Source organism: Miscanthus floridulus, chromosome 16 (genome assembly GCF_019320115.1).
Source record: "Miscanthus floridulus cultivar M001 chromosome 16, ASM1932011v1, whole genome shotgun sequence".
Taxonomy (NCBI): domain Eukaryota; kingdom Viridiplantae; phylum Streptophyta; class Magnoliopsida; order Poales; family Poaceae; genus Miscanthus; species Miscanthus floridulus.
This window is the reverse complement of record NC_089595.1, coordinates 79944689-79958551: the sequence shown is the minus strand read 5'-3', so window position 1 is coordinate 79958551 and position 13863 is coordinate 79944689. Positions and strand designations below refer to the sequence as shown.

Genomic DNA, 13863 nt, shown 5'->3' with positions numbered 1-13863 from the left:
CCGCTCGCCAGTGTCCCGGTCCAGCTCCAGTCCCCCGCGCCTTTAAAAGAGCCTTTCCCCAGCCACGTGATCCCTCACCCACAACACAAACCGCATCTCGCATCCATTGACCAGACGGCGGCGCTCATCTCCTTCCCCACGGTTCTCCCCATCGGCCTGCTGGCTTCCCTTCGTCTTCCCCGTAAGCCCCTACGATCAACCTTACTCTTCATATTCTGCGCCGATCTGTTCGAATTTAGGACTTTCTGGGCCGATTAGGTTGGGATTGGTGTCCATCTGGGGTTCGATGCAAGCGCGGGGATTGTGGATCCGATTCGTTTGGGTTGATGACTTTCTGGGGCCTGGGTTGAGGATTGGGGCATTAATTCGTCGATTTTGCGATTAGGGGTGGTCGATCGTGGATCCGATTGGTTTCATCGTCGATCGATCGATCGAGGGTTCTTGGTTGGGGTTGCGAATTAGGGTTGTTGGTTGGTTGTGTAGCGTTGACTTGTACCGTAGACTTGTATGATGCTTGATGACGATTTGGGGATCGAATTAGAGGTTTGATTGATCGTTGACTTCTGTGCTTCACTAGAATTTTGTTGATTTCCGCGCGGATAATATGATGAATATTCATGCTTCTAAAAGTTGGATTAGATGCTAGATTAGACGCATCGGACAATTGTCCCCTTTACTCAGTGTGACACTTATGTGCCTTTACTCGTGTGACACTTATGTGGGTAGTTTGAGCTTTAGAATCAGCTGTCTACTGGCATCTCTTTTTTGTTGAGTTCGAATATGCTTACTTGTACCCTATAGGTTTGACGGGAGGTGTTAATCACGTCATTGCATCTAGTCATGATACAAGATACTTCTTTTAAGTACCATGCCAGCGTATTTTGAATATTCCATATATGTTCCTTCTGTGTATTCACCTATCCTGTGTTTTCTTTTCATGCAGGATACTGATCCTCATCACCCATGTCTGCTGAAGTTGTCGGAGGACACCCTTATTTCCTCTCGTGCTACTTCTGGTTCATATACTGCATAAAATTCCGAGATTTCACTTGATACAAGTGGAATACTAGGAGTTTTGTGCTAATACTTCCTACATGTGAATCAGTTGTAGCTGGTGAATTTGGCAAGACTCAAGTTCTCTCATCTGAGTTCAGAAAACATCCGTTGGTTGATTGCTTGATCTCCTGCTTCCCTTGAGTCTTGCCAACCATAGTTTTCTCTGATCATCAGTTGTGGTCTACGATCTCTTTCTGTGACTTGACCAACTTCTCTCTTGGTCCTGTCAATCTCACTCCCCTCCAAAGGCTTGTCTAGAGGTTGGATTGCCCTGCTCTCTGCTGGCACTGCAGCCTCCTGAAGTCTTTCCTTGCTGCATTCTGTGCTCACAATTTTGAAAAGCTGCTCTCTTCTGCTCTGCTTTGTTGATTTGTGCACTTGGATTCTCTCGTCTGTACACTCAAGCTTCTCTCTTCCTGGGCAATTAGTGATCTCCTTGAAGCATTTCAGCTTTTGTCTAGAGTTCTTTCTATTGGTGTTGAAGGCAAGAGAAGCTTTAGGGTGATGGCGCAAACTAGCCTGCCTCCTGGTTTTCGTTTCCACCCAACTGATGTTGAGCTTGTTTCCTACTACTTGAAGAGGAAGATCATGGGAAAGAAACTTATCGTCGATGCTATATCAGAGGTTGACCTGTACAAGTTTCCTCCCTGGGATCTACCTGGTAATTCATTTGAACATTAGCTTTCGAACTTTCTTTGTTGTGTAACTGGTGCTTAGATGAATAGAATATTCAGTGAGACTAAAACATAGTTTTTGAACTGATTAATGTGAACTTTTGCTTTTATACCTGTGCACTGATATTCTTTTGTTGTGCAGACAAATCCTCCCTTAGAAGCAATGATCTTGAATGGTTCTTCTTTTGTCCTCGTGACAAGAAGTATCCTAATGGGTCTAGGACAAACCGTGCCACGCCAAATGGTTACTGGAAGACTAGTGGAAAGGATAGAATAATTACGCTTAACTCTCGCACTGTTGGAATGAAGAAAACATTGATATTTCATGAAGGCAAGGCCCCTAAGGGTGACAGAACTGATTGGGTGATGTATGAGTACAAAATGGAAGATGAGGATTTAGTTTCTGCTGGTTTCTCAAAGGTAATTCTACCTGCCTCTTAATGTTTCCAGTTCATATTTTACAAACAGTTTATTAGATGTTCTAGATGTTGGATGTTGTACTGGATTGTTGGATTGTGTGGACAGTCAAGCAGTCAAATGATTCCATGTTATGTTCTATGGATGATTAATAACTAACAAAATTACTCAAATGGTTCTTATTGAAATATGGTGTCACTGTAATTGCTCGTCTCATGAGTGTTATGTTTGGTCAAGTCTAGCAGTGCCAATTCATATACTTTTTGTTATGTGTTAAAGTTTTGTGAATGCCTTTTGGGTTGAATGATTCTGCAATGAAGAGTGAAATGGCACAGAAAAGAAGCATTAATTAATATGCAGTATATCTGAGTTAATGTGCCTTTTGATTAGCCAATATGTATTCCATGAGCCATTTAAGTTACCATGCTGAATCTCCTTTGTCTTGTTGAACATCCAGGATGCTTATGTACTCTGCAAAATTTTCAAGAAAAGTGGCCTTGGTCCAAGGATCGGGGAGCAATATGGGGCTCCGTTTAATGAAGCTGAATGGGATAATGCAGAAGCTGAATCTTCTATGTTTCCTTTGATGACCTCTTCAGAAGTAGTGAACCCAACAGAGGGACCACGTGCCCAGCCTGCTGCCCCTGCTGGTGCTCTTCAGGAACCACCTCTACATAATTCATCTGCTACTTGTGCTGGAGAGGAATCATCATTTGATCATGCCACTGCAAATACTTGTGCTGAGGATGTAACTTTTGGCTATACTGTTGCTAGCTCTGCTATCCAAGATATACCTGCTCAGATGTCAGGAGATGGTGTGGTTTCTGTGAACAACATATCCAATGAGGCCAATGATATGTACAGTCCTCATGACTGTGATGGTTTTCTATTGGAGGAGCTGTCTAGATTTCTGAATGATTCTCCTGTGCGTAACACTCCTTTTGGAGAGGTATAAATCAGTACTTGTTCTTTCACTAGTTTTACTGACAGCTCATCGATTTTATGCTTCTGCTTTAGATTAGAAATTCTTTTTATGTTTCTGCTCTAGATTAGAAATTCCTTTCAGATGCCCACTATTTAGCTTTGATGTCTTTCACAGTGCTCTGGTCTTCCTCCGATGTCTGAAGCTGAGGCTCATGCTTTTGAAGTCGACTCTTTTGGCCTCTACAATGAATTATCAGGGCTTGTTGGGTTAGGAAGCGTGGATAATAACTTCAACACCAGCAATCCGATGCTGCCACCTGACAGAGAACTGTCCGCTGATGATTACATGGAACTAAATGATCTCCTTGCTCCTGATCCAAGCTTCCCCAGTGAATTTCCTGCTCTGGACAATCAATATATGCATTATCCTCTTGCTGAGTACAATGGACATTATGATGTCACTACTCTGTCAGGTCCTTTGGAACCAACAATGCCTAGCATTTTCGATGCTTTTCCTCCTTCCAATAATGGAGTACTCGCCACAGATGTGGCAGCTGACTACTTGGACCCAACCATGCAGTTCCCTTCCTCATGATTGGTCTCCAATTGTCGTGGAGGTACGGATAGTTATTAGTTATGCCTGCTTTCTTTTTATGTGTCCTTGAACATGTCTGGACTGCTTCGGTGTTGCAACTTGCAGTTCTCTGTTGCTACTACAACTCTTTATCCACCTTGGATGTCATGGACGTCATCGATGTCATGCCTGGGCTCATGAAATCGTCTGCTGCTCTTCTGAACCAAGCTGACCAGGGCTCATGAATTCGTCTGCTGCTCTTCTGAACCAAGCCGACCTTGGCTGGTATTTCGTGGAAGCACGGTGCTTGGATCAATCTGCATCGACTACTGCATGCTCCCAACTGGTTGAGCTGACCGCCAATCCCAGCTCACTCTGCTGAGTATCAATAAGACTTGGCGTGTAAATCTTTGATTATGTTATTTCCTGTGTGTATTGCAACCTGCATGATTGCCATCATTTTAAGCAATTTGTCTTGTGTGTATTGAGTATTGACTATGCAAACCATTATGGTTGTCGTAATATGGATGCTTAATTAATACTTTAGTTTACCCCGTCACCGTTATGTAGTTCATTGGCTTTTGGATCGTTGGTGCTTTCTTGGCTCTTGCGTTCTCTTCTGTGTTTTGCGGATCGTTAACCCTTTCTTTGCTCTTACGTGCTCTTCTGAGTACGGTACGGAGAATTTCTGTTGTTTAATAAAGTGCGGCCTTGCACAGGCTTAATATTCTGGGAATCGGGCAGTAAGCAAAATTGGACTGCCAATAGAAATTGAGAGAATTTGACTATCTGATACTCCGATCATTTCTTTTCCCGAACGCTGTATGAAATGTGGTCGTAGCCTCGTAGGAGGAAACGTGTAAAACCACATTTGCAGATGTTTAGTTTAAGAAGTCCGATACCCTGCGTAATTGTGCCCCATGTGTGGTAGGAACTGCCGATTCTGGTTTGGCCGCTGCTCTAGCATTGCTAAGGCTCCCTGATTCATTCCGTTCTTGCCGTACTGTCGCCACATCTGCTGTTCCTGCGTCAGCAGTTGCTGCTTCGTCTGCATGTCGGACATCTGAACATACGTCGGCGGAGGCACCAAAGCCGACGCCGCGAAAGGGTCTGCACCTACTGCGGCGCTGCTGCCTCTTGGAGGCGCCGGCAGGGCGAGCATGGGCGCCCCGGGTGGCCGCATCGCCACACTGCTGGCGCTGCCGGAGAACGTCTGTGCGTTGTTGGCCACCGCCGCATGGTTGTACATCCCGTCCAGCACCATCATACTGAGGCCGCCGCCGAGCTCGGCGCGCTGGTTCGCAAGCGCGCTCGCGGACTGGACCAGCTCCGTTTCCCAGTCCGCCGAAGCGCCCTGGAACACGTTGCCTTTCGGCGCTGAGCCGGCTATGTAGCCGTCGAACAGCGCCAGCGCCAGCTGCTGTCCGTGCTCTTCGCCGGACATGGCGTCCGCCTTGAGGTTGAGGAAGTCGGCCTCCTCCTCGACCGGGTCGGCCACGATGAGCGAGGCCTCTGGCTCGACTGGCCCCCTGTCCGCTTGCGCCGCAGCCGGCGGCTCCTCGGACGCTGGAAGTGCCTTGGTTGCGTTCATATCGTCGTCCTCTTCCTCTTCGACGAGGGCTGGCTCTGGGCTTGCCATCGGCTCCGGTTCCGGCGGCGGGTGCCTCTGCTGCGAGTCCGCGGCGGCGTGCCTGTCGCGGATGAACTCGTCCATGAGTTCCAGCTTCTTCTGCGTGACGACCTCCACCTCCGGGACGTCGGACTGGCGGCACACGCAGACGACCTTGCACCACGCGTAGAAATTCTCGAGCTCCTCCAGCTGCTTGGCGAGACCGCAGAAGAGGGCGTGCACGCGCTCGCAGTCCGCGGTCTCCATCTCCGCGAACTGCTCGATGAGCGTGGCCATCACCTCCGTGAGCTCGCAGTAGAGCTGCACGCTCTCCTTAACCAGCGGGTACAGAGACACCGCCACCACCCGGTTCGCCTTCGCCGCGCCTGTGACGACAATGTCATTCGAAGGTTTTGGCTCTTAACAAATCAATGGCAACGATCCAACTTCATCAAAAAGACAAATTGCGTGCATGGCCGCTGAGGATGAGGAACGGGCTCACCTACAGGGCGGCAGGCGATGAACCGGTCGAGGAGATGATGCAGCTGGTTGGCCTTGACGAGCAGCTGATCCACCGTCATCTCGCTCGTGGGCGGGTCCCTGGGCACGAGCGCCACCGCCTTGCTGTGAGCCTCGGCGTCCACCGCGTCCTCCTGTCTCCCGTTGAAGCAGGGGGCGGCGACGTCGCAGGTGTAGCGGTTCCCGGGGGACGCGGCGTACATCTCCTCGTGGAGCGGCCTGCCACCGCGCGCGCCGCCGCCGCCGCCCTGCTGCCTGCCCTGCATCCGGTACTCGAGGCGGTCGTCGAGGTAGGCGGCGTAGGTGCGGATGAAGGCGGAGAAGTCCCAGGCGTCGGCACGGGAGCGGTCGCAGAAGTCGGACATGTTGAGCATCCGCGTCCCGCGCCGCGTGGCGAAGAACATCTCCTGCTCGAACGCCGGGTCCCCGTCGGCGAGGAGGCGGTGCACGATGACGAGCGTCTTGAGCGCGACCGCCCAGCTCCGGGTCCGGCCGAGGCGGCGCGACAGCGAGGAGACGCAGGAGCCGACGTACACCCGGGAGAGGCAGGTGAGCGTGATGATCTCCCGGATGTGGCGCTCGTCGGCCGGGAACGACTCGCTGTGCCTGGTGGCCTTGACGATGGCCACGTCCAGGTCCGCCTCCAGGGCGCCGCCGCTGCCGACCTTGGCGAGCCCGATGCTCGTCTGGTCCTTCACCGCGCCCAGCGCTTGGCGCAGCTTGCTCGGCGCCATGGTACGTTTCCGTCGTCGCCCTCCTCGCGGAGGTCGATCGCTTGCTCGCGGTAGTTGATTCTCGCCTCGCGCTTGGTTGGGATGGCCCTGTCGTGTGGACGGGCAAATGGACGTGTGGTGCTGGTGTTTGGGCGCGCGGCGGGTGATGGAAATGCGCGCGCGACGAAAGCGGGTGGCGGGAGGACGACCGAGGAAGGAGGAGGCCCCCGTGGACGGCGCGCAAAGAGGCGTTGACATTGGGCATGACACAGCGGATGTATGGTTGACTTTTCTTATTATCTTTCTGAATCTTGTAGTAGTGATATCTAAAAGAGATTTAATAGTTCGCAGTCGCCTAAGAGTTTGTCTTTTTTGTTGTCAACTTCTGTGGTGCGTCAGATGTGAGATGAAGGGATGTGGATGATTCATGTATACTCCTCTATGTCTGTGTGTTGTCCAGTCCGTCACTTTCCCCTCTAGATGATTCATGTATACATACTCCTCTGTCTCTGTGTTGTCCTGTCCGTGAATTCGTCAATTCCTCTGTCCCACCTTTCTTCTATGAGGTGAGGAACGGAGCACCATGAGATCCAAGCGAGGTGAGCCGCGGCGACGTCCAAGTCCGGCCGGTGAGCATGCCTCTGCCTCTTTCCAAAAGCAGTGGTGCGGGGGCTCAACGGCCGATCACGGCCAGCCGGGCGGGGCCCCATGCGGCTGTGCCGGAGGCACCGCCGCCAGCCAGGACACTGTTGCCGCCGCCGCGCAGGGCGCCGACTACCGAGGTCACCGAGCAGGCGAGGCGGGGCTCCATGCGGCTTTGCTGCAGGCACCGCCGCCGCCCAGATGGTGTGCGTGCGAGAGAGCAGGGTTGCTGGAGCTGATGGCCTAGGGGCTAGGCATCCTGGGCGCCGGGACAGGGACGAGGACGTGCTGGCGCGGCTGGTTAATTTGCTAATAACATCATCCACGTCTGGTGACTGATGGTTAAACAAACCTCACAGACAGACTCTATATAAAATTGTTCACTGGATGCCAACATTGTTAATCCCCTCTAACCGGTAAATGGGCTTATTTCTATCCGGGCTATAATTCAGCCTACGTGTTGACAGCTATGGGCCCGAACCCAAAACTTAGAACAGACAGCCCGTTCGGCTAGGGCTGAAACGATCGTATACGATCGTGGATTATTACTGCTGGCTGGTTTGGTGTTAGACAAAAATACTATTTTAGCTAGAAATTTACGATCATTTACGACCAAGCGAACAGGACGAGAGTGGGCACCTTCTTTTTGCACGACTGCAACTTATTCCTACCTGCATGGACAATTGGATATAGTAGGAGTCGTTACTTTTACCGCTGAAAGTTAAATTTTCCCGCATGTGCTGCCATGCACCGATGCAGGTCACATTACTACTAGGCCATTCTCTTCCGTTTGGCTTTGGGTAATGCTGGGGTCAGAACGTCCGTCCGTTCGTCCGGACGTGTCTCCAGATGCGCAGTGGACCAGCCCAACGACTCCCTCAAATTCTCTCGTCTATTTCTAATAAAAAATACGCTCATCACTCATATCTATCCGCTCGTCGCTCCTATCAGCTCGGTGCTCCTATCCGCTCGTCTATTGCCTCCGAGGAGCAGCGCTCGGCCACCGGACTGCCGGCACTACTTGCCAGGCATGGCGCTCGGCTGTCAGCCCTGCTTGCCAGGAGTGGCGCGTGGCCGCCTCTGAGCCGCGACTGCCCTCTGCCTCCCTGCCGCTTTGCGTGGCTGATGCCTTCCTGCCGCCTCGTGCCACCACTGCTGCCTCGCGCCGCCACTGCCGCCGGCCCGCTGCCTACAAACGCCGCTGGGCCACTGTCTCCGGCGAGCTCCACACGTCGTCGAGCCTCCATTCTCCCAAGCAGGAGATGTTGCAATGTGCTAAACATGTATGTTGCGAGCGTACGTTTCATGTGTTTTATAGGTATGTTGTAATTGTTTTATACGGATGTTGTAAAAGTAGATCGAGATGTTGCAATGGTTGTGCATGTATGTTGCAAAGGTCTGTTTCCGATGTTTCATCTGTGTTTTCGGATGTATGTTGTAAGTGTGTTTTATCTAGATGTTGCATATGTTTCACACATATGTTGTAAGTGTTTTATCTGGATATTACATATGTTTTGTAATGGTTTTCAAGTGTTTCAAGTGTTTTATATGCCTTTAGACGTACGTTGCAAGTGTTGCATCTCGATGTTTTAAAAGTAAATCGGGTGTTGCATCTCCCTCGTCACTTTTTTGCTGTCTTGCCTCGGTGTCTTCTCCTCCTACAGGCGCCGACTGGGCATCCGTCGCCCCCTACTTCTCTTCCCGATGCTGGTGACGTTTGGGGCGATACGGGAAACTTACGCCGGAAGCAGATGGGGAGGACGCAGGCGGTTCCGGTGTGGCATGCGCGTGCCGAAAGCGGATCGGAGGGGGCGCGGGCAGGAAGCGAGATGAGGCTCTGGTGTCCGAACGGGGGGGGGGGGGGGGGGGGGGGGGGTGCTTCTACATGTGCGCAGATGCGCGTGAATGGAGCATAAGGCACCGGCGTCCGGGCGCTAGTAAGGCCCTTTGGCTTTGTACACCTAGCATGTGCTAAGGTTGTAGGGTCGAAGCTCTTCTCACCCTTTCCTTCTCTTGCAGAATTCAGCACTTGCGCAGTTTTGTACCTTAGCTAGCGTTGGCACACGCAAGGCCCGTCTCGAGAACATGACAACCAACGAAAGAGACATGCACTCCCGCAGCTTCACTTCAATTTCAAGGTTTCATATGTTCTTGCATTGCCGCTAGCTTCATTTCGAGTACCTTGCGCGGGCGATCGTCAAGGAGAGAGCAATTAATTAAGATTTAAGAGATACCGCATGAAATGAGTCATGGATCATTGATCACTGTCGTGACTCGTGAGATCTCCAGACGCCGCGGCCACTCGATCGAGATTGCTAGGTAGCCTCTTTCCGTCCACGTTCGTACGTACATCCGCTGCTGGCCGCAGGTTTCTCTCAAGTGACGCGGCAAACAGGACGCGGCACAAGGGAACTATTCGTACGAGTATAATAACAGATAAACGCACGTTCTTAATGGCCAGAGAGTTAGAGCCCTTGATTGCATGGCAGTGTCGATTGTCGAACTCCAGTCAGAGTTCAGAAACAGAACCTCCTCCAGTGTCCAGCGTATTGCTCACTCTACCGGATCAGCTATAGTAGCCCTTCACATCGGCATGTCTTTGCTCAGCAGTCAAGCATCCATCATGCACTTGTTCATCGCCATGGTCGGCAGGGAACCAATGTTAGGTCTGGAATTTCTCTTTCGTCAATGACCTAGTAACGACAACCTTGAACGAGCACCGTTTTCCAAGAGTCTGTGTCATTCCCGTGTTTCGCCCCCCATTCCACACCCGTTTTTTTGGCACTGTTCTTCTTCCTCCTCTAGCCGCCCGTCGTAGTCTCCGCTCATCCTCGCCCCCGCTGCCGACCACCGCTCCGCTGCGTGCTCTAGGGTTCTCCGGAGCTCCGCCATGGCCACCCTTGCTGGCGACGCCCCCACCCCTACCTGGCCCAGCCACCTCCACCGCCGCCAGGACCCTAAACCACTTGCCCACCATCCCCACCGCCTGGCATGCCTACCTCACTCGACCGGCCCCTTCTATACCTACCGGAGTCGGAGAAGAAAGAGGGGGAGAGGCTCGCTGGAACCCTAGCCGCCGCGCCAGAGTTGGGGAAGAAGACGGCGGCCGCTGGCGAGAAAGAAGACGGCGGGCGCAGGCGAGGAGCAGACAGTGTCGTGGGTGCGAATTGGACGACGTCCATCGCCGTCCCCACGCTCATCGAACGCCCAAAACACTCGGTTGCCATATAACATTTCTCTTTTTCCAATGATTCATGTTCAGAACAGATGAACTTTTAAGCAAGAATGGATGGAGTACATTAATCAAGAACGGATGAAGTACTCCACCCGTCTCAAAACGAATACAACGCTATCATGAATCTGCTCTAACTCAAACTATTACGAGTTTAACTTAGTTTATTCTAATTTAATTAGGAAAAATATGCTCATTAGGAAAAATATGTTGATCAACTCTAGTTTATTCTTATTTTTTAGCAATAAGTATTATTGAATGAACTTATTATACAACATATTTTTCCTAATATTACTATAAATGTACGTTGTTATACTTTATATAAATTTGATCAATCTTGAAAAGTTTCAACGAATAAGAATAAACTAGAGTTGATCAACATATTTTTCCTAAAATTATTTTTAGAACGGAGGTAGTGGTCATTGTTAGTGGACGCGTTTTCTTCCAAGCGGAGTCCATCTCTCCATCCAGTCGCGATGGAGCAATCATTAGTTAGGCTCCTCTTTATCCAAAATACTGCTACTCCCTCCATTCTATATTATAAAATGTTTTGATTTTTTATACATATTTTATACTATGCATTTAGATATGCATTACGTCTAGATCAGTTTTATCATAAATATTAAACGGTAAATAGTCGGTTATCACAATAATTTGTTTCACGCTTAAATGGTTTAGATTATGTTTAAACGGATTAAAACCGTCTAAGCGGTTTTACACAATATTACCAAAATATGCATATTTGTTGATTAAAATTACACTACAACACAAATCCATGTCTTGCATCGGATGTCTAGCAACGGTACCGAAATACGTTGCAGCTCAATTTCCCACCTCTCCGCTTCCCACGCAAGGATAGACCGTAACCTCCGCTCCCGAGTCCTTATTGCCACGTTTCCTTAGATAACCCTTCGCTTTCTCCCACGTCCAACCCATCTCTCCTGCTCCTAGATCCGATCTCCATTGAGAGTGTGGAGAGGAAGGGACCAACTTGACAATCAGGTGGCGGCGTTGATCCTATACAAGCTGGTGGTTTCGTGGGTGGTCCAGCTCGGTAGGAGGCCGCGACACCGTGAGTTTGCCGCCCTCGCCGAGGAGACCGTGAGTTCGCCGCCGTCGCCGTGGGTGGTCCAGCGTAGACAAGTATGATCAGGAGTTGACACAAATCAGAGGGTCCAAGCGGCAACCGATGCGGCGGAGGTGAGTGCTGGACACCATCAGGTCTCAACCAGTCCGTGTTCACCATCTCTTCTGATGTCCAGGTCCCTAATCACCTCTGGTCTTTGCATCCTGCACTAGATGTACGTATCCTGCTGTGCCGTTCTGATTGGATCTAGTTAGTGTTGCTTCACTCCCTCCGCTGAAATTCCCATTAAACTCTTTCTAATCCCATATTTCTGTTCCAATCCTAAGTGACTGGTTCGTTCACAAAAAAAGATTATGCAGGTGTGGTAATTGAAAGCATCTTATTATTACAGGGGAAGTCACGATGGGGTAGCTGATGAGAAGCTCCACTACCTATAACTGGATATCAGTACGAACATTTTGGTAAGTTACACCTCTATACATTCTAGATGGAAAGAATTTGAGCAAGTCTGTAATTCATTTTTATCCAATAAGTTTCATTCCCCTAAAATCTATTCTTCTCTAGACTGATTGTTCATGTATTGCTTTATTTCTGTGTGATTGTTGTTAGTGCTTTGATATAGAGATATCTTCATTTTCCTTTAACCTGTGCAGAAAAAGCATATATCTTCTAAACCTGGGTATTTGGAATAATTAAGTTTTTAAGAAATTAATGTCTAGCCAGATTAGCCTCCCTTTTCTCAGTATATACACTTGTCTGCAATTTTTGCATTGTCTGATTGGATCTATATGAATATATACTGACAGACCGGTACCCAATAATTTAATCTGCCTTCTAAATAATGTATTAATCTGCGAGAGCTCCTATTTCAATTATCATGTATCATAGCATATGAAACTAACACAGTATTAATCTTGTAGATCAACAATCATAATCCTGGGTATTTGGAATAACGTGTTGTTTTAAACATATTTTTTGGGGGGGTGAAAGTCTGCAAAGGATCTGTCCCATCTGGTAGCACACTAACTTTCTCAGCATGTGCTTAATAAAATACTAGGGAATAAATTTGTTGTTCACTTATTTTGAAGTAAAATGAGCTTCAGCTAAATCTGTTTGGGAATTGCAAATTTTTCTTATATAGTTTGGTGTGCATCGTGCATTGAAAGATTTACCTATTTTTTCTTTGCATACAAGATGTTAAGAAGATCGTGAAGGTATAGGGTCACATGTAGTTCTACTATGGGACTACACTATAGGTTAGTTTGTATAATAACCATTCTAGTGATTATTTACAACTTTTTGCAGAAAAACAACTGTTTAGTCAATGAGTTTTGTAGGATGATATCTTCTTCTAGACTGCTTGACATTTATGAGTAATCAATTTGTTCAGGGTCATCAGCAATGCATTGACTAAGGGACTCCGGATTGCAATTTCTTATTAGCAGAAGATTTATCAGAAGGTACAGGAAAATGTTCTACTGCGAAATTGGAGTATATGTATGCACCTAACTTAGAGTTATTTTACTAACTTATTTTGATTATCTTTATATAATTAAAACATTTATATGAACATTCCAGCTGTTGGAGATGATCAATTCTTGCATGGACGAAAGGATGGAGATGAAAAGTGAAGAAATCAAAGAAGTAACTAGCTAGATAAATTGGCCTTTGGGAGAGAAGATTACACTGTCAGACATGTTTATTTCGATGGTCCTTATGTATTGTACACTCCATTTAGATAATTCCAACTTAGTTCACTGAGGTCAGAAAATGTGTATGCACATGGTATGATTATTTTATCAGTGAAATAACACTTTTCAAGGGCTATTACGATGTGTTCCTCTTCTGATGTGTTACTCCTGTGTATTTCTTATATGTGAAAAATCAAAGTTATTTTGTCATCCGTACACAAAAATAATAAATAATGATCCATGAAACATCGAATAAATGGTGTGAAAACATTTTTCTTATTGTAAGCACCAACACATGCAAGTGTTGGTAACAATAGGAGATTTCCATTGCTGGCTAGGAACACTTAATGGTACATGTTATCAACGCATATATATCTGTTGCTATAGACTCTAGCAACACCACATCTAGCAACGCATACCATATGTGTTGGTAAAGACCACTACATATATGGACTTCTAGCAACGGATATATGTGTTGCTAAAGGGGTGGTCCTCTTGTAGTGTCAACTATTCTTGCATTTATACATATTTTTGCAAGTAAAAATCAATTATTTAATATGTACATATATTTATGCATGTATAAAAAGAATCAAATAAACATATTTCTGCATGTAACAAATCAAGTCTATATATTTATAAATATAATAAACTTAAGTATAAGAATTTATACATGCAAAACTTAACTAGATTTGCTCTGTATTTGCCTAAACAACCGTGTAGCCCAT

At 47.8% G+C, this 13863-nt stretch overlaps 2 protein-coding genes and 1 long non-coding RNA gene across 5 annotated transcripts; 2 read left to right on the top strand and 1 right to left on the bottom strand.

Annotated features, from left to right (window-relative positions):
* The first annotated feature begins 33 nt into the window (after positions 1-33).
* On the top strand, positions 34-4214 carry LOC136511496 (NAC domain-containing protein 2-like). The gene is made up of 6 exons (XM_066505552.1): positions 34-181; positions 944-1717; positions 1873-2150; positions 2605-3096; positions 3247-3688; positions 3772-4214. Exons 2-5 carry the CDS (start codon positions 1561-1563, stop codon positions 3664-3666), a joined length of 1347 nt encoding a protein of 448 aa, XP_066361649.1. The 5' UTR covers positions 34-181; positions 944-1560; the 3' UTR covers positions 3667-3688; positions 3772-4214.
* A 147-nt stretch (positions 4215-4361) lies between these two features.
* Positions 4362-6833, bottom strand: LOC136511494 (putative clathrin assembly protein At1g03050). The gene is made up of 2 exons (XM_066505551.1): positions 5757-6833; positions 4362-5640 (listed from the first exon to the last, which is right to left on the bottom strand). The coding sequence occupies exons 1-2, from the start codon at positions 6742-6744 to the stop codon at positions 4532-4534; spliced, it is 2097 nt and encodes a 698-aa protein (XP_066361648.1). The 5' UTR covers positions 6745-6833; the 3' UTR covers positions 4362-4531.
* A 4402-nt stretch (positions 6834-11235) lies between these two features.
* On the top strand, positions 11236-13263 carry LOC136514222 (uncharacterized). 3 transcript variants are annotated; one of them, XR_010773575.1, is made up of 5 exons: positions 11236-11560; positions 11839-11908; positions 12642-12703; positions 12838-12944; positions 13026-13263. It is a non-coding gene; the product is annotated as an uncharacterized lncRNA (long non-coding RNA). The 3 variants fall into 3 exon arrangements; XR_010773576.1 differs by having other exon boundaries at positions 11236-11622; XR_010773574.1 differs by having other exon boundaries at positions 11236-11661.
* Positions 13264-13863: the final 600 nt, after the last annotated feature.